Below are 17,330 nucleotides of genomic sequence, written 5' to 3' on the forward strand. Positions count from 1 at the left end.
AATGCTCTTTGTCAAGGACAGAAGGGTTCCACCTCAAATTCCCCATCTGATAGCTTTTTATATTCTAGTGAGATGAAGATAAAAAGGAAAATAGTCTTTCTTTGAAATTCTAACACCATGTCCCACACTAAATCCTTCCCCCAACCACAGCCACTAGAATGTAACGTAGGTTGGAAGGGAGGAGTGTAGGACACATTTTTTTGTTTTTTGGTGAGGTAATCAGGGTTAAGTGATTTGCCCAGGGTCACATAGCTAGTAAGTGTCAAGTGTCTGAGGCCACATTTGAACTTAGGTCCTCCTGACTCCAAGGCCAGAGCTCTATCCACTGCGCCACCTAGCTGCCCCTAGGATACATTAAAAAAAAATGCATAGTTAGTTCTCCTCTCTACAGAATATGTGTGTTTACTTCGTGATAAGTGACATATGTACAATTTGGATTCAAAGACTTCAATCAATCAACAAACACTTATTAAGCACTGAATACATGCCTGGCACCATGCTAAGTGCTGGGGATACAAAAGAGGCAAAAGACACTGCCTTCAAGGAGCTTACAATCCAATGGGAGAGACAACATACAAATAAATATATACAAAGAAAGCCAAAAACAGGATAAATAGAAAATAATTAACAGAGGGAAGGCACTGAAATTAAGAGAGGTTGGGGAAGGCTTCCAGTAGGTGTGATTTTAGTTGGGACTTAAGGGAAGCAAGTAAGGTCAGTAGTCAGAGTGAAGGAGGGAGAGTGTTTTAGGCATAGGGGACAGCCAAAGAAAATGCCCAGAGCCAAGAAATGGAGTGTTTTGTTTGTGGAATAGTCAGGAGGTCACTGTCACTGGATTAAAGAGTATGTGGTGGAAAGAAAGGTATACAAAAACTGGATAAATAGGAGAAGGCTAGGTCATAAAAAGGGCTTTGAATGCCAAACAGCATTTTGTATTTTATCCTAGAGGCAAAGAGGAGGTTGATGAGGTGCTTGGGTGCCTGTACTCAGACCCCAGTTCCAAGACCACGTTTCTCCCTAGCCTCAAAATACTATCCCAGACAGTTTTCTCCCCAGCCCAAACACCCTATCTCTGACAATAACTCAAAAGTGGACCCAGTGAGGCAAACTATCTCTCCCTGTTACAAGAACAAGTTGACTTCTGTAGAAGTGCCTTTGTATGAACAAGACTATCTTACATCAATAAAACTATCATGTACTAATTCCTACAGTTATCATGTACAATCCAGAGGTCAAGTTATAGACATCAACTCCCTAAACTATCTTGTTACAGACATAACAGACCAAAAATACACCCCTTAGGAACCCCCCTCCCCAGTTTCCAGTAGTAAATAACGCCTGGGGCTAAGGTTGTATGTTATCACTTGGCACACAATCCACTACTTTTTCCATATAAGCTTTAGCATCATTCCTATTAGGCTCCTTAAGGAGCTCTGCCCACCATGGCAAGTTCCCTTAGGGAGCTCTACCCTTATTAGCCATTATAGGCATTATAAGCCATTAGCATATTATAATGCCTATTAGTGTTATAATAAACTTTTTCGAATTCGATTTAAAGAATGCTTGAGTCTGTGAATTCATTCCAGACAACCCTGTCCTGTACTTTGATCCTGGGGGGGGGTGTCCCTGAACCTCTCAAACCATATCAAGGTGACATAATCAGACCTGTGATTTAAGGAAAATTACTTTAGTGGCTGAATGGAAAATGGACTACAGTGGCAGGCAGACCTACCAACAGGCTATTGTAATAGTTCAGATGTGATGTAAATCTACCACTGAGGTGGAAGCAGTTATCAGGGGAGATAAGGGTGTATATTCAAAAATGTTGTAGGGGTGAAATAGACAGGCCTTGACAATAGACTGGATAAGGGGGCAGGAGACAGTGAGAAGTCAAAGATGACTCTGAGCAATGGGAGGATGGTGTTGCACTCTATAGCAACAGGGAAGGCTGGGGAGGGGGGTGTTTAAGTGGAAAGATGGTGAGGCCAGTTTTGGACATATTAACTTTAAGATGTCTACTGGATATCCAGTTGGAGATGTAAGATTGGAGGTCAGCAGAGAAGCTGGTGAAGGATAGATAGATTTGAGAATCATCAGCATAAAGATGGTAATTATATCCATGGGAGCTGATAAGATCAGTAAGTGAAGTAGTATAAAAGGAGAAAAGAAGTGGACCCAAGATAGAACCCTGTGGGCCACCTATGGTTAGAGGGTGTGATCTGGATGAAGATCTAGCAGACAAGGTGGAAGGAGAACCAAGAGACAGTGGTGTCTCAAATATCCAGAGAGAAGAGAGTATCAAAGATAGAAGGATCAACAGTGTCAAAAGCTACAGAGAGGTCAAGGAGAATGAGGACTGAGAAAAGGCCATTGGGATCTGACAACTAAGAGATCATTAATAACTTTGGAGAGAGCAATTTCTGTCAGCAAACTTAACTTCAGGAGTTAAGGAGAAAGTGAGAGGAGAGAAAATGAAGGAACTATTGGAATATGGCCTTTTCAAGGAGTTTAGCTACAAAGGACAGAAGAGATATGACGACAGTAGGGGAGACATGTGCACGTTTGTATGCAACAGGAAATGAGCCAATAGGCAGGGAGAGACTGAAAATAAGTTTACTTCAGGGCAGAATAACCCAAAAGAATAAATATTGTTTTCAAAGAAAAAAAGTGGAACATGAAAATTTCAAGGTTTGCTTAGGGTCCACAAATGCCATGATAGCTATAATGATGACCTCTGGTACTGCTCTAACCTAAATCGTTTGGGAGATTCTCTGAAGTTCCAACATAATTAATTGGTTAAAAATGTATGTTAAACCATCTCTCAAATATCTGTCTATATCATGTTAATCAAAAGAGAAGGAAAATTCTAACAGGGAAAAATCTGTCTAGAAAGAACTCTGGAATAACAATCCCAGTTTTTCTTGCTGTCACTGAAATAATGAAAATAGCATACAGAGTAGGTGCTACCCAGGCCCCATGGCTGTGTGCATTCAACTGACCAAGTCCTACCAAATGAATTATTGCATTCTGAAATTGCTAACAATTCTGTCACAATTTTATGTCACTTTGAGAAACCTGGGCATCCTAAAACATTAGAAACAACACCTTAAAAATTCTACTTACAGGGCAGCCAGATGGTGCAGTGGATATAGCACCGGTCCCAGAGTTAGGAGGACCTGAGTTTAAATCTAGCCTTAGATACTTACTAGCTGTGTGACCCTGGGCAAGTCCCTTAACCCCAAATACCTAAAAAAAAAAAAAGTTCTACTTACCTAACTGAGGCAAAAACCTCCCAGAACACTCTCAAAAACATACTACCTAGGTTACAGCAGCACCACAGGTCATCACTACAGCTGAAGGGGAATAGGCTTATCCAATGTCATATAGGTATTAACAGTACTAGAATTAACAGTGACAAGTGCCAAAAAGAGATGGAGTATGAGGACTAAGAAAATACTACTAGTTTTGGCTGAAGTCATTAGTTATCTTTGAGCAGTTTTATTAAGGTGGGGAGAGTGGAACCAAACTGAAGGGAATTAAGGAAATAGTGTGGTACAAGGGCAAAAGCATTGGATTTCGGGTCAGAAGAGACCCCATTGCTATTGGCCTGACATTACCTGTGTGACCTTGGGCAAGTCCCTTTCCCTCTCTGGTTCTCAATTTTCTCATCTGTAAAAGGAGGGAGGCAGTCTAAAAGACTCCTAAAGTCTTCCTATCTTGGATCTCTTGCCTCCCTGACCCACCATTCATAAAGATGCCAGACTTCCTCCCTCAAAGATACATTTGGTCACGTTATTCTTCTGTTCAAAAATCTTCAGTGAGTGACTCCTTATTGCCCATCAAATAAAGTTCAAATTCTTTTTTCTAACATTCAAGGTCCTCCACAATTTGACATTGCCTTGTTTTCCAAGTTTTATTTCACATTACTCTCAAGTCATTCTGTTAAATTTGACTGCAGCACAGGATATATTCCTTAACCCTGGAATATTGTTTTCCCCTTATCACCTAAGATATTCTATTCATTAGCCAAGGTCTAGCTCAAATGCCATTTCCCCCACCAATTCCAACAACTGAAGAATGGTTGAATATGTTATGGTATATGAATGTGATGGAGTCCTATTGTGCTATAAAAAATGAGGAAATAGATGATTTCAAAAGGACATGGAAAGACTTCTATGAACTGATGCAGAGTGAAGTGAGCAAAACCAGAACAATCTATCATTCTAAAAATGAGTAGTTTTGAGGTTTTTTTATAAACTGATAAAATAAGCAAAACCAGAACAATTTATGGAATGACAATGATACTATAAAAAGAAACAACTTTGAAAGCTTTAAGAACTATGATTAATACACTGACCATTCATGATTCCAAAGAATTGATGAAACATGCTATCCATGACAGAGAAGTGATAGATTTGGGGTGCAGAATAAGACATACGACTATGCATATATGTTAAAAGAAATTTTTCTTTTTTCTTTTTTTTTTCCCAATGGGGTGGGAATAGAAGAGAAAATACATATCTGCTATTTTTTTAAAAATAGATATGGTACATGCTACAGATGTGAATGTTGTATGCACTCTCAGATGAAGTCTCTGTATTACTAATTTTGCTTCACTGTTTTACTTTGTTACAAGAAACTTCTCATAAAGTTGGAGTAAATTATAAATAAATGCATGTAACATAAAAACAAAACATATCAATAAAACTAAAAGTGACAAAAGAACAAAAATAGCACATAGCTTTTTAAGACCTTGCATTGTGCTTCTCTAATTATAGTCTATACTTGGCAGAATAATTCTTCAGGCTTTCAAGTTTCACATTTTTTATTATTGTTTGATATTTTGCTTATTGTTGTGTATTGGGTCATATTCTCAGTAGATGTGGCTTAATCAAGACTAGGTCTTATCTAAACTTTGCAATTTCCCTCAGGGTGTCTCCCTCTTGGAATGCCATGCTATACTGCCTGGACTTTACTCAGCTAGGCAACTAAGACCAAAGTGTATTGAACAACAAAATAACAAATCATATCTGTGTAGAAGAAAGATAAATTAATTTTCTTTATCCATCAAGTTAAATAGGTTGTGAATAATGATTTTGAAGGGACGGATGGAGACTAGAGGTTGGGAGATGATGGAGGAGTTTATGGCAGAAGTCTAGGCTGGTGGTAAGGAGGGCAAGCAAGAGGGTGGCAACAGGAGAAAGAAAGGAATAGCTTTGAGTGAAAGAGTTAGCATTTATATTGGCTTAAATATTTGCAAAGCACTTTACATTAAGACTCCATAGTTCTTTCTCTGGATGTGGTTAGCATTTTCCATCACAGGTCTTTTGGAATCGTCTTGGATCAGAAAATAATCTATTCCTTAGAGGCATCATGGCGTGGTAGAAAGAGACTGGAATCACTGCCCATCAAATAAAGTTCAAATTCTTTTTTCTAACATTCAAGGTCCTCCACAATTTGACACTGCCTTGTTTTCCAAGTTTTATTAGAACCTTGCAGCAACCTGTCAAATTTCATAGTATTATTATCTCCATTTTACAGTAGAGGAAACTGAGACAAATGGAGGTTAAGTGACTTGCCCAGTCACACAGCTTGTCAGTGTGTGAGGCAGGATTCAAACTCAGGTCTTCCTGACTCGATGTCCACTCTATCCACTGCACTACTAGCTTAGACTGGCATACCTTGGCAACTAAGTGGATGTGGAAGGTAAGGGAAATAGAAGAGTCAAAAAAAATCCAAAGACAATCGATTAATGCTAGTACAATTGACAGAAATAGTATTAACAGGGACTGGTGCTATTGTTGCCGTTGTTGTTGTTCAGCTGTGTCCGACTCTTCATGGCCCCATTTGGGGTTTTCTTGGCAGACATACTGGAGTGGTTTGCCATTTCCTTCTCCACCTCATTTTACAGATGAGGAAAGGCAGGCAAACAGGTGTAAGTGACTTGCCCAGAGTCACACAGCCAGTAAGTATCTGAGGCCGAATTTGAACTTGGGTCCTCCTGAGTCTAAGCCACCTAGCTGCCCCAATGGTTTTGGAGGGTAATATAATCTTTTCTGTATATGGTGAATGTAGAACATTTGGGTAGAAATGTTTCTGGGGAAGAGTTGGAGCTGAACATATAGATATGGGAGACACCTGAACAGAAGAGCTATGGGAGTGAATAAATAAGATCAGTAAAGGAGAGAGCAGAGACAGAGAAGGGAAAGCCAAAGAATCTTGGAAAATGTCCAACTTAACAGGTTAGGAGAAACCAGTGAGAGGGAAAAGAGTAGTCAGAGGAGGAAAACCAGACTTTTAAAGATGCCAAAGGAGGACAAAGTGGTCAACAAGTGTCAAATGCTATAAAGAGGTGAAAGAGGATGAAAAATGAAGGAGAGTCACTGGACCTTTAACAAAATGAGAATGATTTCTATGGAGTATTGGGATAGGAAGACAGATTACAGCAGACCTAGGAGTAGTCAGATTTACTTGGAAGCATCTAGTACAGAGTACTCTTTGAGAGGCAAGGCAGTGGAGAAAAGGAAAAGTATAAAATTAAAAACTCAATAAGAGTAGAAAGGTTAGCAGATTGGGGAGACCAAATATATTAGTTCAGGTAAATAGAAAAGAACAAATAGTTTCAGTTATTCACCCAGGGTCACAAAGTTAGTAAGTATCAGAAATAGGATTTGAACCTAAGTCTCTCCTGATTCCAGTCTCTTTCTACCATACCATGATGCCTCTAAGGAATAGATCATTTTCTGATCCAAGACGATTCCAAAAGACCTGTGATGGAAAATGCTAACCACATCCAGAGAAAGAACTGTGGAGTCTGAATGCAAATTGAAGCGTACTATTTTCACTTTTTTTGTTTTTTTTCTTTCTCATGGTTTTTCCCTTTTATTCTGATTCTTCTTTCACAGCATGACTAATGTGGAAATATGTTTAACATGATTGTACATGTATAACCTATATCAGATTGCTTGCTGTCTTAGGGAGGCGGGAGGGAAGGGAGAAAAATCTCAATCTCAAAATTTTACAAAAATGAATGCTGAAAACTATCTTTACATGTAATTGGAGAAAAAAATAAAATACTATTTTTAAAAAAGACTGGAAATGAAAAAAAGGAATAGATCATATTCATTTGGTGGGGAGAAGGAAAGGGGGAAGGGATTAGTAGTAAGGAGAAGTAGTCAAGGAAGGCTTCATAGAAGATGTGGCTTTGAAGTTAGGGCTTCAATGAAAAAAGACGGACGTGGCAGAGATGGTGGAAGAGAGGAAACAGTTAATTCAAAGAGGGTAAAGAGAGAGACAGACAACAGGAGTAAAGGCCTGCAGGCAGGATGAGAATAAGTGGTGAATTGGAGGGTAGAAAGTAGTCCAGTTTGGCTAGAAAAAGCAATAATGAGAAGGCTGGAAAAATAGGTTCGAGCCTCCATGTAGAGAGCTTTAAATTCTAGAATCAGTTTATAGTTCATTGAGTAGGCATGGGGAGTCAATGAAGAGGTTTAAGTAATGACATGATCATTAGAACTCAATAAATTACTTGGGCAGTAGGGTAGAAGATGCACTAGAGAAGGAATAGACTGAAGACAGAAGAAAACAGCTTGAAAGGCTATCACGGTCTAAGTGAGAAGAAATGAGGACATTAACTAAGGCAGTTGCAGTAGGAATGGAGAGGAGGAAGTGAATGTAAAATGCATGTAAAGTAGAATCAATAGGACTTGGCAATTGACTTGATATGTAGGTGAGGAAAAGGAAAATGTAGATATCAAAGAGAGACAGACTTATGGGACACAATGACTTCAGTTTTAGACACACTTCATCTGAGGTGACAGGTGGGTTTAATTCAGTAAGCATTTATTATGATCTTCCATGTGCTAAGGGTAAGTAAGTTTCAAACATAGTCTCCAACCTCAAGGAGCTTACAATCAAATAGTATGTAGAACAATAAGTATGCTACAGGGTAGAATGTGAAAATTGCAAAAAAATAAGAGAATTTGAAGGAGAAGAGCTCACTTTTAGCTGGAGAATAGGAGAGGACAGAGAAAACTTCCAGGGGTTGATGGCACCTCAGCTGGACTTAGAAGAGAAAGTTGACAAGAGGAAGATGTGTGAAGGACGAGTCTCAGGCATGGAGTATGATGACCTACACAACTGCAGAGAGGCAAGAGAGGACATGGTGACATCAAGGAACTAGTCCAAGGTATACTGGACCAGACAAGGCATTCACATCAAGTATTTATTAAGAAGAAATAAAAGCTATATATGAAAAAATGCTCTAAATCACTATAGATTAGAGAAATGCAAACTGAAACAACCCTGAGGTACCACCTCATATCTATCAGACTGGGTAACATGACAGAAAAACAAAAATGACAAATGCTGGATGGGATATGGAAAAATTGGGATACTAATGAACTGCTGGTGGAGTTGTGAACTGGTTCAACCACTTTGGAGAAGAATAATTTGGAACTACGTCCAAAGGGCTATAAAACTGTGCATACCCTTCGACCCAGCAACACCACTACTAGGTCCGTATCCCAAAGAGATCAAAGAAAAAGGAAAAGAACCTATTTATACAGAAATATTTACAGGAGCTCTGTTTGCGGTGGCAAAGAATTGGAAATTGAGGGGATGCCCACCAACTGGGGAATGGCCAAACAGGTTGTGGTATATGATTGTGATGAAATACTGTTGTGCTATGAGAAATGATGAGCAGCATGGTTCTGAAAAACCTGGGAAGATTTATTTGAATTCATGCAAAATGAAATGAGCAGAACCAGGAGAATGTAGTATACATTAATAGCAATATTACAGAGATGATAAACTCTGGAAGACTTAACTACTCTAATCAAGACAATGATCTAAGACCCATGACCCAATTCCAAAGACCCATTATGAAAAATGCTATCTACCTCCAAAGAAAAAACTAATGAACTCTGAATGCAGATTGAAGCATACTTTTTTTACATTGTTCTATTTTATGCTTTCTTAAGTGACATGGCTGATATGGAAATATATTTTGCATGACTTTACACGTATAATCAATATCAAATTGCTTACGTTCTCAAAGAGGAGGGAAGGAGAGAGAAAATTTGGAACTCAAAATTTTTTATAATGATTGTTAAAAAAAGTTTTACACGTAATTGGGAAATGTGTCATGAAATAAATAAAAACAATTTTAAAAAAAGAAAGCAGCTTTATTAAGTTACTACTACATACAAAGTTCTGTGCTAGGTTCTGAGAAAACAAAAGCCAAAAAAAGAATTGTTCCCATCTTCAAGGAGATCACACAAGGGGAAGACACAAGGAATAAACAGACTAAGTAGATCAAGAGAGGCTGCACAAAAGGGGCAGTACCTAAGTTAAACCTTGAAGAAAACTGAGGTGTAAGAGGCGAAGAAAGAGTATATGAAGACCACATATACAAAGGCATAAGGAAGCAGGAGATGGAAGGCCAAATTTAGGGAAGAGCAAATCAGCCAATTTGACTAGAACATGGAGTGCAAGAAGGAAAATAATGTGGACTAAGACTGGAAAGGTCAGCTTTTTCCTGTTTGTGAAGGGCTTTAAATGCCAAACTAAGGCGTCTGTATTTTAATATTCATTCTAGAAGTCACGTAAAGCATAGAGGGGAGAGAGACTGGATATACCAGAACATTTAGAAGCCTATAACGATAATCTATGCAAGAAGTAATAAAGGTCTGATAGGGTGACAGCACTACGAATGGAGAAGACATATTCTAGATATTTAGGAGAACAGCAAAACCTGGCAAGTGACTAGATATGAGAATGACAAAAAGATTCAAAAATAGTAAGTTTGGCTTGATTTTGTAGAGTAGGAGATAGTCGGGTCGCTGGTATAAGGAATTTCTGGTGTCACAACTCCCTTCATTGAAGCAGATGGGCAACATATCTGTAACTTGGAGAGTCTTAGAGTTTCCTGGGAATTACTTGGGACACTGGCTCGTTCACAGTCACATAGCTAGTATGTGCCAGAAGCAGGACTTGAACTCGGATTCTCCTGAAAGGCCACCCCCAATTCACTATGCTACCTCCCCTTAAAAATAAGAGTTATGTATCATATTATTAAACCAACCTAAATCCAAATGCCTTATCAACCTCATACTACTATGCAACTTTGAAAAAGTAATTTAGCCTCTGCAAAATCCAGTTTTCTTATCTATATAATGTAGAAATTGAACAAGGTAGCATCTAAAGTCATTTCTAGTTCAGACATTCTAAGTCTCTGTGATTCTTTCTCCTTATTTTACAAATATGAAGTAGTTTCCTTTTAGAAGAATGACTGATAACTCACTCACATAAAGGAACCCTTTAACTTTCTTCTTGAATATGTATGACAAGTATCCTGGTATGTTTATACTGCCGAAGAAAAAGAGGAAAAAAGCAATAAGTTGCATACATATAAAGTAACCAGAATGTGTAGGGGGGAGAAGCACAATATATACACATATAATGGGAAGGGTGGTTGTGAAGAATGCTATTTAGTAGTTAGTTATCAAGATGGTGACACTGAAAAATTATGAGGAAATGTATTAATAAGAAGACAGCCATTTCCACTCTCTCCTTTCCCCCAGTATCTGATATTGAGGTAGCCCTCCTCCTTGGTGAAGCCAACCCTTCTATGTGTGCCTTTGATCCTATCCCTTCTCGTCTTCTCCAGCAGATGTCAATCTCAGTTATCTCTTCATTTTCTAATCCTTGACCTAATTACTAGTTCCTTCCCTATTGTCTTCATATGTGTCCAAGTGTCCCTAATCTTTCAAAAAACCATACCCTACCATCCTCTCAAGAGTTCATAATTACATGTCTCTCCCTTTCTCAGCCATACTTCCAGAAAAAGCTAACTACACTTGCTGTCTCCACCCCTTTCCTTCTCAACCAACTACAATCCGACTTCTGAACTCACCACTCAATTGAAACTACTTTCCAAAGTTGCTAATCATCTCTTAATTGCTAAATTATATGGTCTTATTTCAATCCTCATGCTTCTTGACCTACCTGCTACCTTTAACACTGCTGACCACCCTGTTTCTAGATACTCATTCAAAAGCACAGTGAAGGGCTTTCATGACACTGCTCTCTCCTGGCTCTCTTCCTGCTTAACCACTCCTTAACAGCCTCCTTTGTGGATCTATCATCATTCAATGCACCTTAACTGCATATGTTCCCCAAGACTCTGTCATAGTCCCTACTCTATACTTTCGCTTGGTGACTTCATCAGCTCCCACGGATTTAATTATTATCTTTATACTTATGACTCATGATTTATATATCCAGCCCCAGACCCTCCCCTGAACTTCAAACTGAATCACCAACTGCCTATTGGACATTGCAAACTGGATATCCTGGAATGGTTGGTTGTGGTTGCAGCAGGATCAGGCTGGTATCAGGGGAGGAGTTCTTAGTAACTACTCTAGTGCTCTTAGAGAGAACAGCCACCAGTAGAAGCAGGGCAGAGCCTGACCTGTTTAACCAGTAAAGGTGACTGGACTAAGCCAAGGTAAAATGTAAAATAGCTAATAAGCAGCATTTCCTGTTTTAATAAGGATTAACTATCAGCATCCCAGCAGATCGTAACCCACAGTTATGTCACTGAATTCTGTTTAAATTGTTTTACAGTGCTTTCTGTGGTTCTATATTTAGCCTTTCTCTGTGTATAGGAATAAAACTACCTGTCCCAAATTAGATTCATATCGTATATTGAGTATTTCTTTACTCTTCAATTTAAGGAGACTCAGACATTAGCTATAAACCAAACCATAAATAAAACTGTCTCTGGGAAACCAACCACTGGGAGGGAGTTTATTAAAGAGCCAAAGAACGTGAGAACAAGGAACCTGATCCTCCTAGTTAGATGACAGTGTTCCCCAGGACTGTCAGGGTATAGTTCCCGTTCTATAAGATCCAGCAGTAGTTACTCTAAGTTAGAAAAGTCAAAACAAAAAATATTTACTCAAGGAACTCATATGCTACTAGGAGATATTACATGCAGAAGGTTAGAGTTCTAATAAGTGGGAGATCCACAAAGGCTTCACACAAAAACTTTGAAGGAAACTAAGGATTCTAAGAAGGAGGCAGAAAGAGGGCACTCCAAACAGGACAAAGTCAAAGACAGAGGAGTAGGGGTTGGAATGCCAAGTTCAAGGAATAACAAGTAGGCCAGCCTGACTGAAATGTAAGGTGAGTAAATCAGAGATAATGTGAAATAAGTTTGGAAAGATTAGCTGAAGCAAGACTGTGAAGGGCTTCAAAATGCCAGGCTAAAATATTTTCCCATTACTATAGAGGCAACAGATGGCCAACGAAGCTTCTTGCATGAGAGAGTGACATGGTCGTGTCTACACTTAAGGAAGAACATTTTAGCAGCTGTGTAGAACATGGATTGAATAGGAGAGAATCTGGAAGCAAGGAGACCATTTAGAAGGCTACTGAAATCCTCCAGATGAGAGATGAGTAGGGCCCTAAACTGGGGGCAGCTGGATGGCTCCATGGAGCAGGAAGCCTGGAGTCAGGAAGACCTGAGTTCTAATTTAGCCTCAGACACTTACTAGCTGTGTGACCCTAGGCAAGTCACTTAACCTCTGTTTGCCTAGGAAGCAGCTACGTGGCTCAGTGAATGTTATGTGACTAGTTGTGTGACCGTGGGCATGTTACTTAACCTCTATTTGCCTTAATCCACTAGAAAAGGAAAAGGTAAACCACTCCATTATCTTTGCCATGAAAAACCTCGTGGACCATACTGTCAGGAAGAATCAAACATGACTGAACAACAAGAGCCTAAACTAGACTGGTAGTCAATATGAGTGAAGAGAAGGAAACAGATAAAAAATGTTGTACAGGAAGAATTAAGAAAATCTGGCAACTGATTAGATATAGGATATGAAGGAGAGAGTAAAACCAAAGATGATTCTGAAGTTATGAATCTTCGTGATTGTAATGTTAATGGTGTTCTCAACAGAAACAGCTAAGTCTGGAGAAGGTCAGACTGAGGGAGAAAAGCAATGAGTTCCATTCTGTGTACATTCAGGAAATAGAATACTTAAATAACCCTATCTTTAAAAAAAGAAATTAAACAAGCCATAAATGAGAAAAAAATCCCAGGACCAGATAGATTTACATGCAAATTTTACCAAACATATCACAAATAATTAATTCTAATACTCAATTTTGTACATGTTGAATGCAAGTTGCCTATGAAATCTGGGATGACATTTTACCTCTTCAATGTTGGGGATCAAGGTGATGAAGAGAGGAGGAAAGCTGTTTCAAACATGTTATTACTGTCTCTAGATTCCTAAAGCATAAGAAAAGGATATGTAACAAAAGAATAACAACATTATTGCTACTTCCAAATAAAGGCCAGGATGAAGGAAGGGCAGAAAGAGCTGAAGGCTTTAAGCTTTAAAGCAATATCCAGCAGTTCTATTACCTAAAATAAGAAGCAGTAGAACATGTTTTAATTTCCATTCCCACCACCACCATAAGATTTAGATCTCATCAAATGGGTAGTAGCAAGACCTGTTTTGCAATTAGTTGAAGGCAATGAAAGGAATGGCCTCAGGATTTCAGAATAGAATTTACCATCATTTCTCCCCATCCCAAAGAGTAGAACAGCAAGAGGTGTCAAGGAGAGAAAAAAAAAGGGAGCAGGCCCAGAGCATGCTTAAAGACATGCTTCAAGTTTCACTATAAATACAATTTCTCAACTTGCTATGATTTATATTTCAAAGTTCTTATGTGCTACAAATATTTAAGAGATGAAAAGTTCTAGAATCCATTCAACCTGTGATCATGGTCCTTCAACCAACTAACCTGTTTACAACCTTGAAAGGCTCACCAGTTAGTTAACAAGCATTAAGTGCCTACTATGAGCCAGGCACTGTGCTAAGCCCTTCGGATACAATAAAGTCTTTTGACTTCTCAAGGAGCTCATAGTCTAATGGGGAAACAACATAGAAATAACTATATTCCAATGATAAAGACAGGATAAATTGGAGATAATTAACAGAGGGAAAACACTAGCAATAAGGGGGATCAGTAAAGTCTTCTTGTAGAAAGCAAGATTTTAGCTTGAATTTGAAGGAAGCCAAGGAGGCCAGGAGATGTAGATGAGAAAGGATAGAATTCCAGGCTCTGTACCTAATTTTTAAAATGACCACGACAGCTGATGTCCTTATAAACGGCACCAAATATGGTACAAAGCGTCTTCAATAAGGCTGGCTTGGAAGTGATAAAAGGGGTGTAAGTTATTGCAAAGGAAGATACTGAATACACTGCACAGCTACTGATAAATAAATAGGCATCCTCCTGCTCAAGTCAGAAGAAACTGGGCATCTCTCCAGTACTGCGCACGTTTGGGGACTTCAAGGGATTGAGTGTGACAGCTCCTAGAGAAATAACCAGGAGGAATGAACCAGGTGAGCAAACAAAGGGGAGGGGGGAGTTAAAGGAAACCCGACTCCAACAGTCGGGACTTCTTCACGAGCGGTGGCCGTGGAGGTGGTGACTCCGGTGACAGCTGGGGGTTGCTAACGAGGAGCGAGATCAGGGTGCAGAGGCGGGATCAATGGACCGGGGTGGGGGAGGGGGTGGTGTCATGGAGATGCTCCTGAGCGGCCTCCCGTCCAGGCTCCAAGGCGGTTGGCACCCCCCCGCCGCCTCGATTCCCTTCTCCCCCCACCCCCCCCCCCCCCCCCCCCCCCCAGGGAAAGGGGGCCCCCCCCGGGGGGCGGGGGCGGGCCCCCACCCCCCCCCCCCCCAGTCTGCCGCAGGCGCGGGTGCTGAGGGCGGCCTCAGCCGCGGGGCGCAGGCTGTGCTCCCCAGGGAGGACGGCGGATAGAGACGCGCCCCCCCCCCACAGGCCTCAAGGATTAACGGCTGCCGGGGGGAGACGCTGGGGGGTGGGTTCCGAGCGGGAGGTGGGGTGAGAAAGAGGCAGGTCCCGAGGGAGGAGGGGGGCCGAGCCGCTGCCTCCTCCGCCCAGCCCCACCTCAGTCACGTTTGTCCGGACCAAGGCTGGCTCGGCCTAAGGGCCCCGGCTTCCTTTGGCTCCCCCTCCCGCTTCCCGCCGCCACTCACCGAACCGGAACCGGGCGCCACGCGAGGGGGTTTCCGGCCGGGAGCCGAACACAGAACCCGGGAACCGCTGCGAACCGGAACCACCTCCGTCGCACCGGAAGCTTTCCTTGACGGTGGCAGCGGCGGCGGCGGCGGCAGAGGCGGTGGCAACGACCGGGCAGCCGCTGAGGAGGAATACACAGAGCCCGGAGGGTGAAGAGCTGCGGCGGGGGCCGTGCTGAGCGTCTGCGCGTGCGTGGGGAGTGGAAGCTCGGATGAAATCAGCTCTAGAGAGAAGCAGCTGCTGCTCGAAGAAGAAATCGAATTGGGACTGCATGGTTTCCTTTGGGGATCCTCCGAAAACGAGTTTCTTTCATTGTTGCCCCGTCTCCTCAGCTTGAGAGGTCTCCGAAGTTGGAATCCAAGGCCTTCACTTTCCCTCCCAGCGCCTCAGTTTCCACATTTGTAAAATGAGGGGTTGGACTGATGGCCGCTGAGGTCTCTTTGCTATGATCTGCCGGCGCCCTTCTCTGACTCTCGCTCATTGCTGGCCCAGAGTCGGGGTCGAGTGAGAGTGGGGGTCAAATAAAAACTTCCCAGTTCTAGAGCAGGAGTTCCCTAACCTTTTTTTTTTTTTAATTATTTCCTCCTCCAAATAAGTTTCCTGTCTTAAGCCATCGTGATTTTTTTGAGGTTAACCTGGCAACAACGAGACATGTTGTATTTTTCTTCCCTCTTTCTTCATTATCTTCATTTCCCTTTTTTGGAAATTGTTAGACAATAGAAATACTGTAGCTATGATATCCCTAGGTTCCAGCAAAGAAATGGACAAAATCTCTGAAACTATCCTTTGGATGTAATAGAGAAATATGGACAAGATAATACAATTAGGTAGTATCCCGCATGTCGTAATTTTAGGTTACAGGTCAGGTAAAAACTTTATTGTCATGCAAGTCATGGCAGGGAACAGCCATTTGGTTCACAGAAAAGCCTCTGAGCCAAATAGGCTTTATTTGGAGCCATTTCATATTTATATATAGTGTAAAATGAAGATAAATGGATGGCAATTAGGCTGGATTACAAGTTGTTTCTAAGTATATGAAAACAATATTCCTTACAAGGAAAGATAGGGTTAGGCCAAGGGGTTTGCGATAAGAGTTTTAGTAACATTTTGTGGCATTGTTCATCGCAGTGATAAGAGAAGCACGTTGAACATACTATGAAAGGGCCTTTCAAGTGGACTGGGGCAGAGATAAACTTGAATACCAGAAGGAAGCAAGCAAGCAATTCGTTAAGCCTTACTGCATGCCAGGCACTGTACCTGGTTTGCTTGTGTACAAATACAAGCAAAAAGACAGTCTGTGCACTCAAGAAGCCTACATTCTAACGGGGGAAGACAATACACAAAAGGGAAACTAAAAGGGGAGAGGGTTGGATTGGTGTACAAGATGGGGTTGATGACGATGGTCAGGAGGGCTTTCCACATTGATATGTAATCCCAGCATTATCTTCCCTCTATCCCCTCATCCTAATTATCTTGGGTTTCAATTTGGTGTCATATTTGACCTAGCTTTATAATTCTGTCTATCTTTTTTCTTGACAGAAAATAGGCATAAGAAAGGAAATAGTTCTCCCTTCTGTCCATCATTTATCATTATCCCAAGTAGGGATCCAGTGCTTCCTTGATCTTCTTCTTTCTCCTAACCGGTTTAAAAAAAAAAAGTAATTTTGTTTGCCTTATTATTTCAAGTTTCAATTCATAGTAGACTTTATTTTGTGCTTCCAAGTTTTTAAAGGAATATGCTACTTTTTATGTTTATTCTCAGTTACCTGCCCTCTGGTCTTGTACGTATACTTCTAAAAAATGAATTTCATTATAACCTCATTGGGTCTCTTTAGACACTATTCCTTCTTCATCCTTACTGAAATGAATTCAGAATGTGTTAATAGAACTGTTTTTATCAGAGTTTCCCATCCCTCTAGAACAGATTTCCTTTTAGAGTATCAGGCCATGGAATCTTACCTAAATTATTATTGAAGTCTTTAAAATTATAGTCTAGGGTACAAATCAAGCCATGTAGAACATTCCCCTCCATTGAAGGGGGAGGTAATTTGCAATAAGCCTTCAAAGTTAGAAATACCAAGCAAAAAGTTCTGTCCTGGAGGCAGAAGGGAGCTTCTAGAGCTTGAGCAAGGGAATGGCATAGTCAGACCAATGCTTTCAGAACATACCATTTTCATATTCCAACCTTGAAATGCATACT

The 17,330-nt window shown here is 40.7% G+C and overlaps 1 protein-coding gene across 3 annotated transcripts in view; it reads right to left on the bottom strand.

Moving 5' to 3' along the window:
• Nucleotides 1-15,751, bottom strand: part of SENP1 (SUMO specific peptidase 1) — a 75,518-nt gene extending 59,767 nt beyond the window's left edge. Inside the window, exon 1 of one of the 3 annotated variants that reach the window (XM_027844406.1) lies at nucleotides 15,088-15,743. In XM_027844406.1, coding sequence (XP_027700207.1) covers nucleotides 15,088-15,403 — 316 coding nt within the window. In that variant the 5' untranslated portion in view covers nucleotides 15,404-15,743. Of the gene's footprint in view, nucleotides 1-13,226; nucleotides 13,262-15,087 lie in introns of those variants that run through there. The other 2 variants (XM_027844407.1, XM_027844408.1) reach the window with 2 other exon arrangements.
• Nucleotides 15,752-17,330: the final 1,579 nt, after the last annotated feature.

This window comes from Vombatus ursinus, unplaced genomic scaffold (genome assembly GCF_900497805.2).
Source record: "Vombatus ursinus unplaced genomic scaffold, bare-nosed wombat genome assembly UNPS02014941.1, whole genome shotgun sequence".
In the NCBI taxonomy this organism is placed as follows: domain Eukaryota; kingdom Metazoa; phylum Chordata; class Mammalia; order Diprotodontia; family Vombatidae; genus Vombatus; species Vombatus ursinus.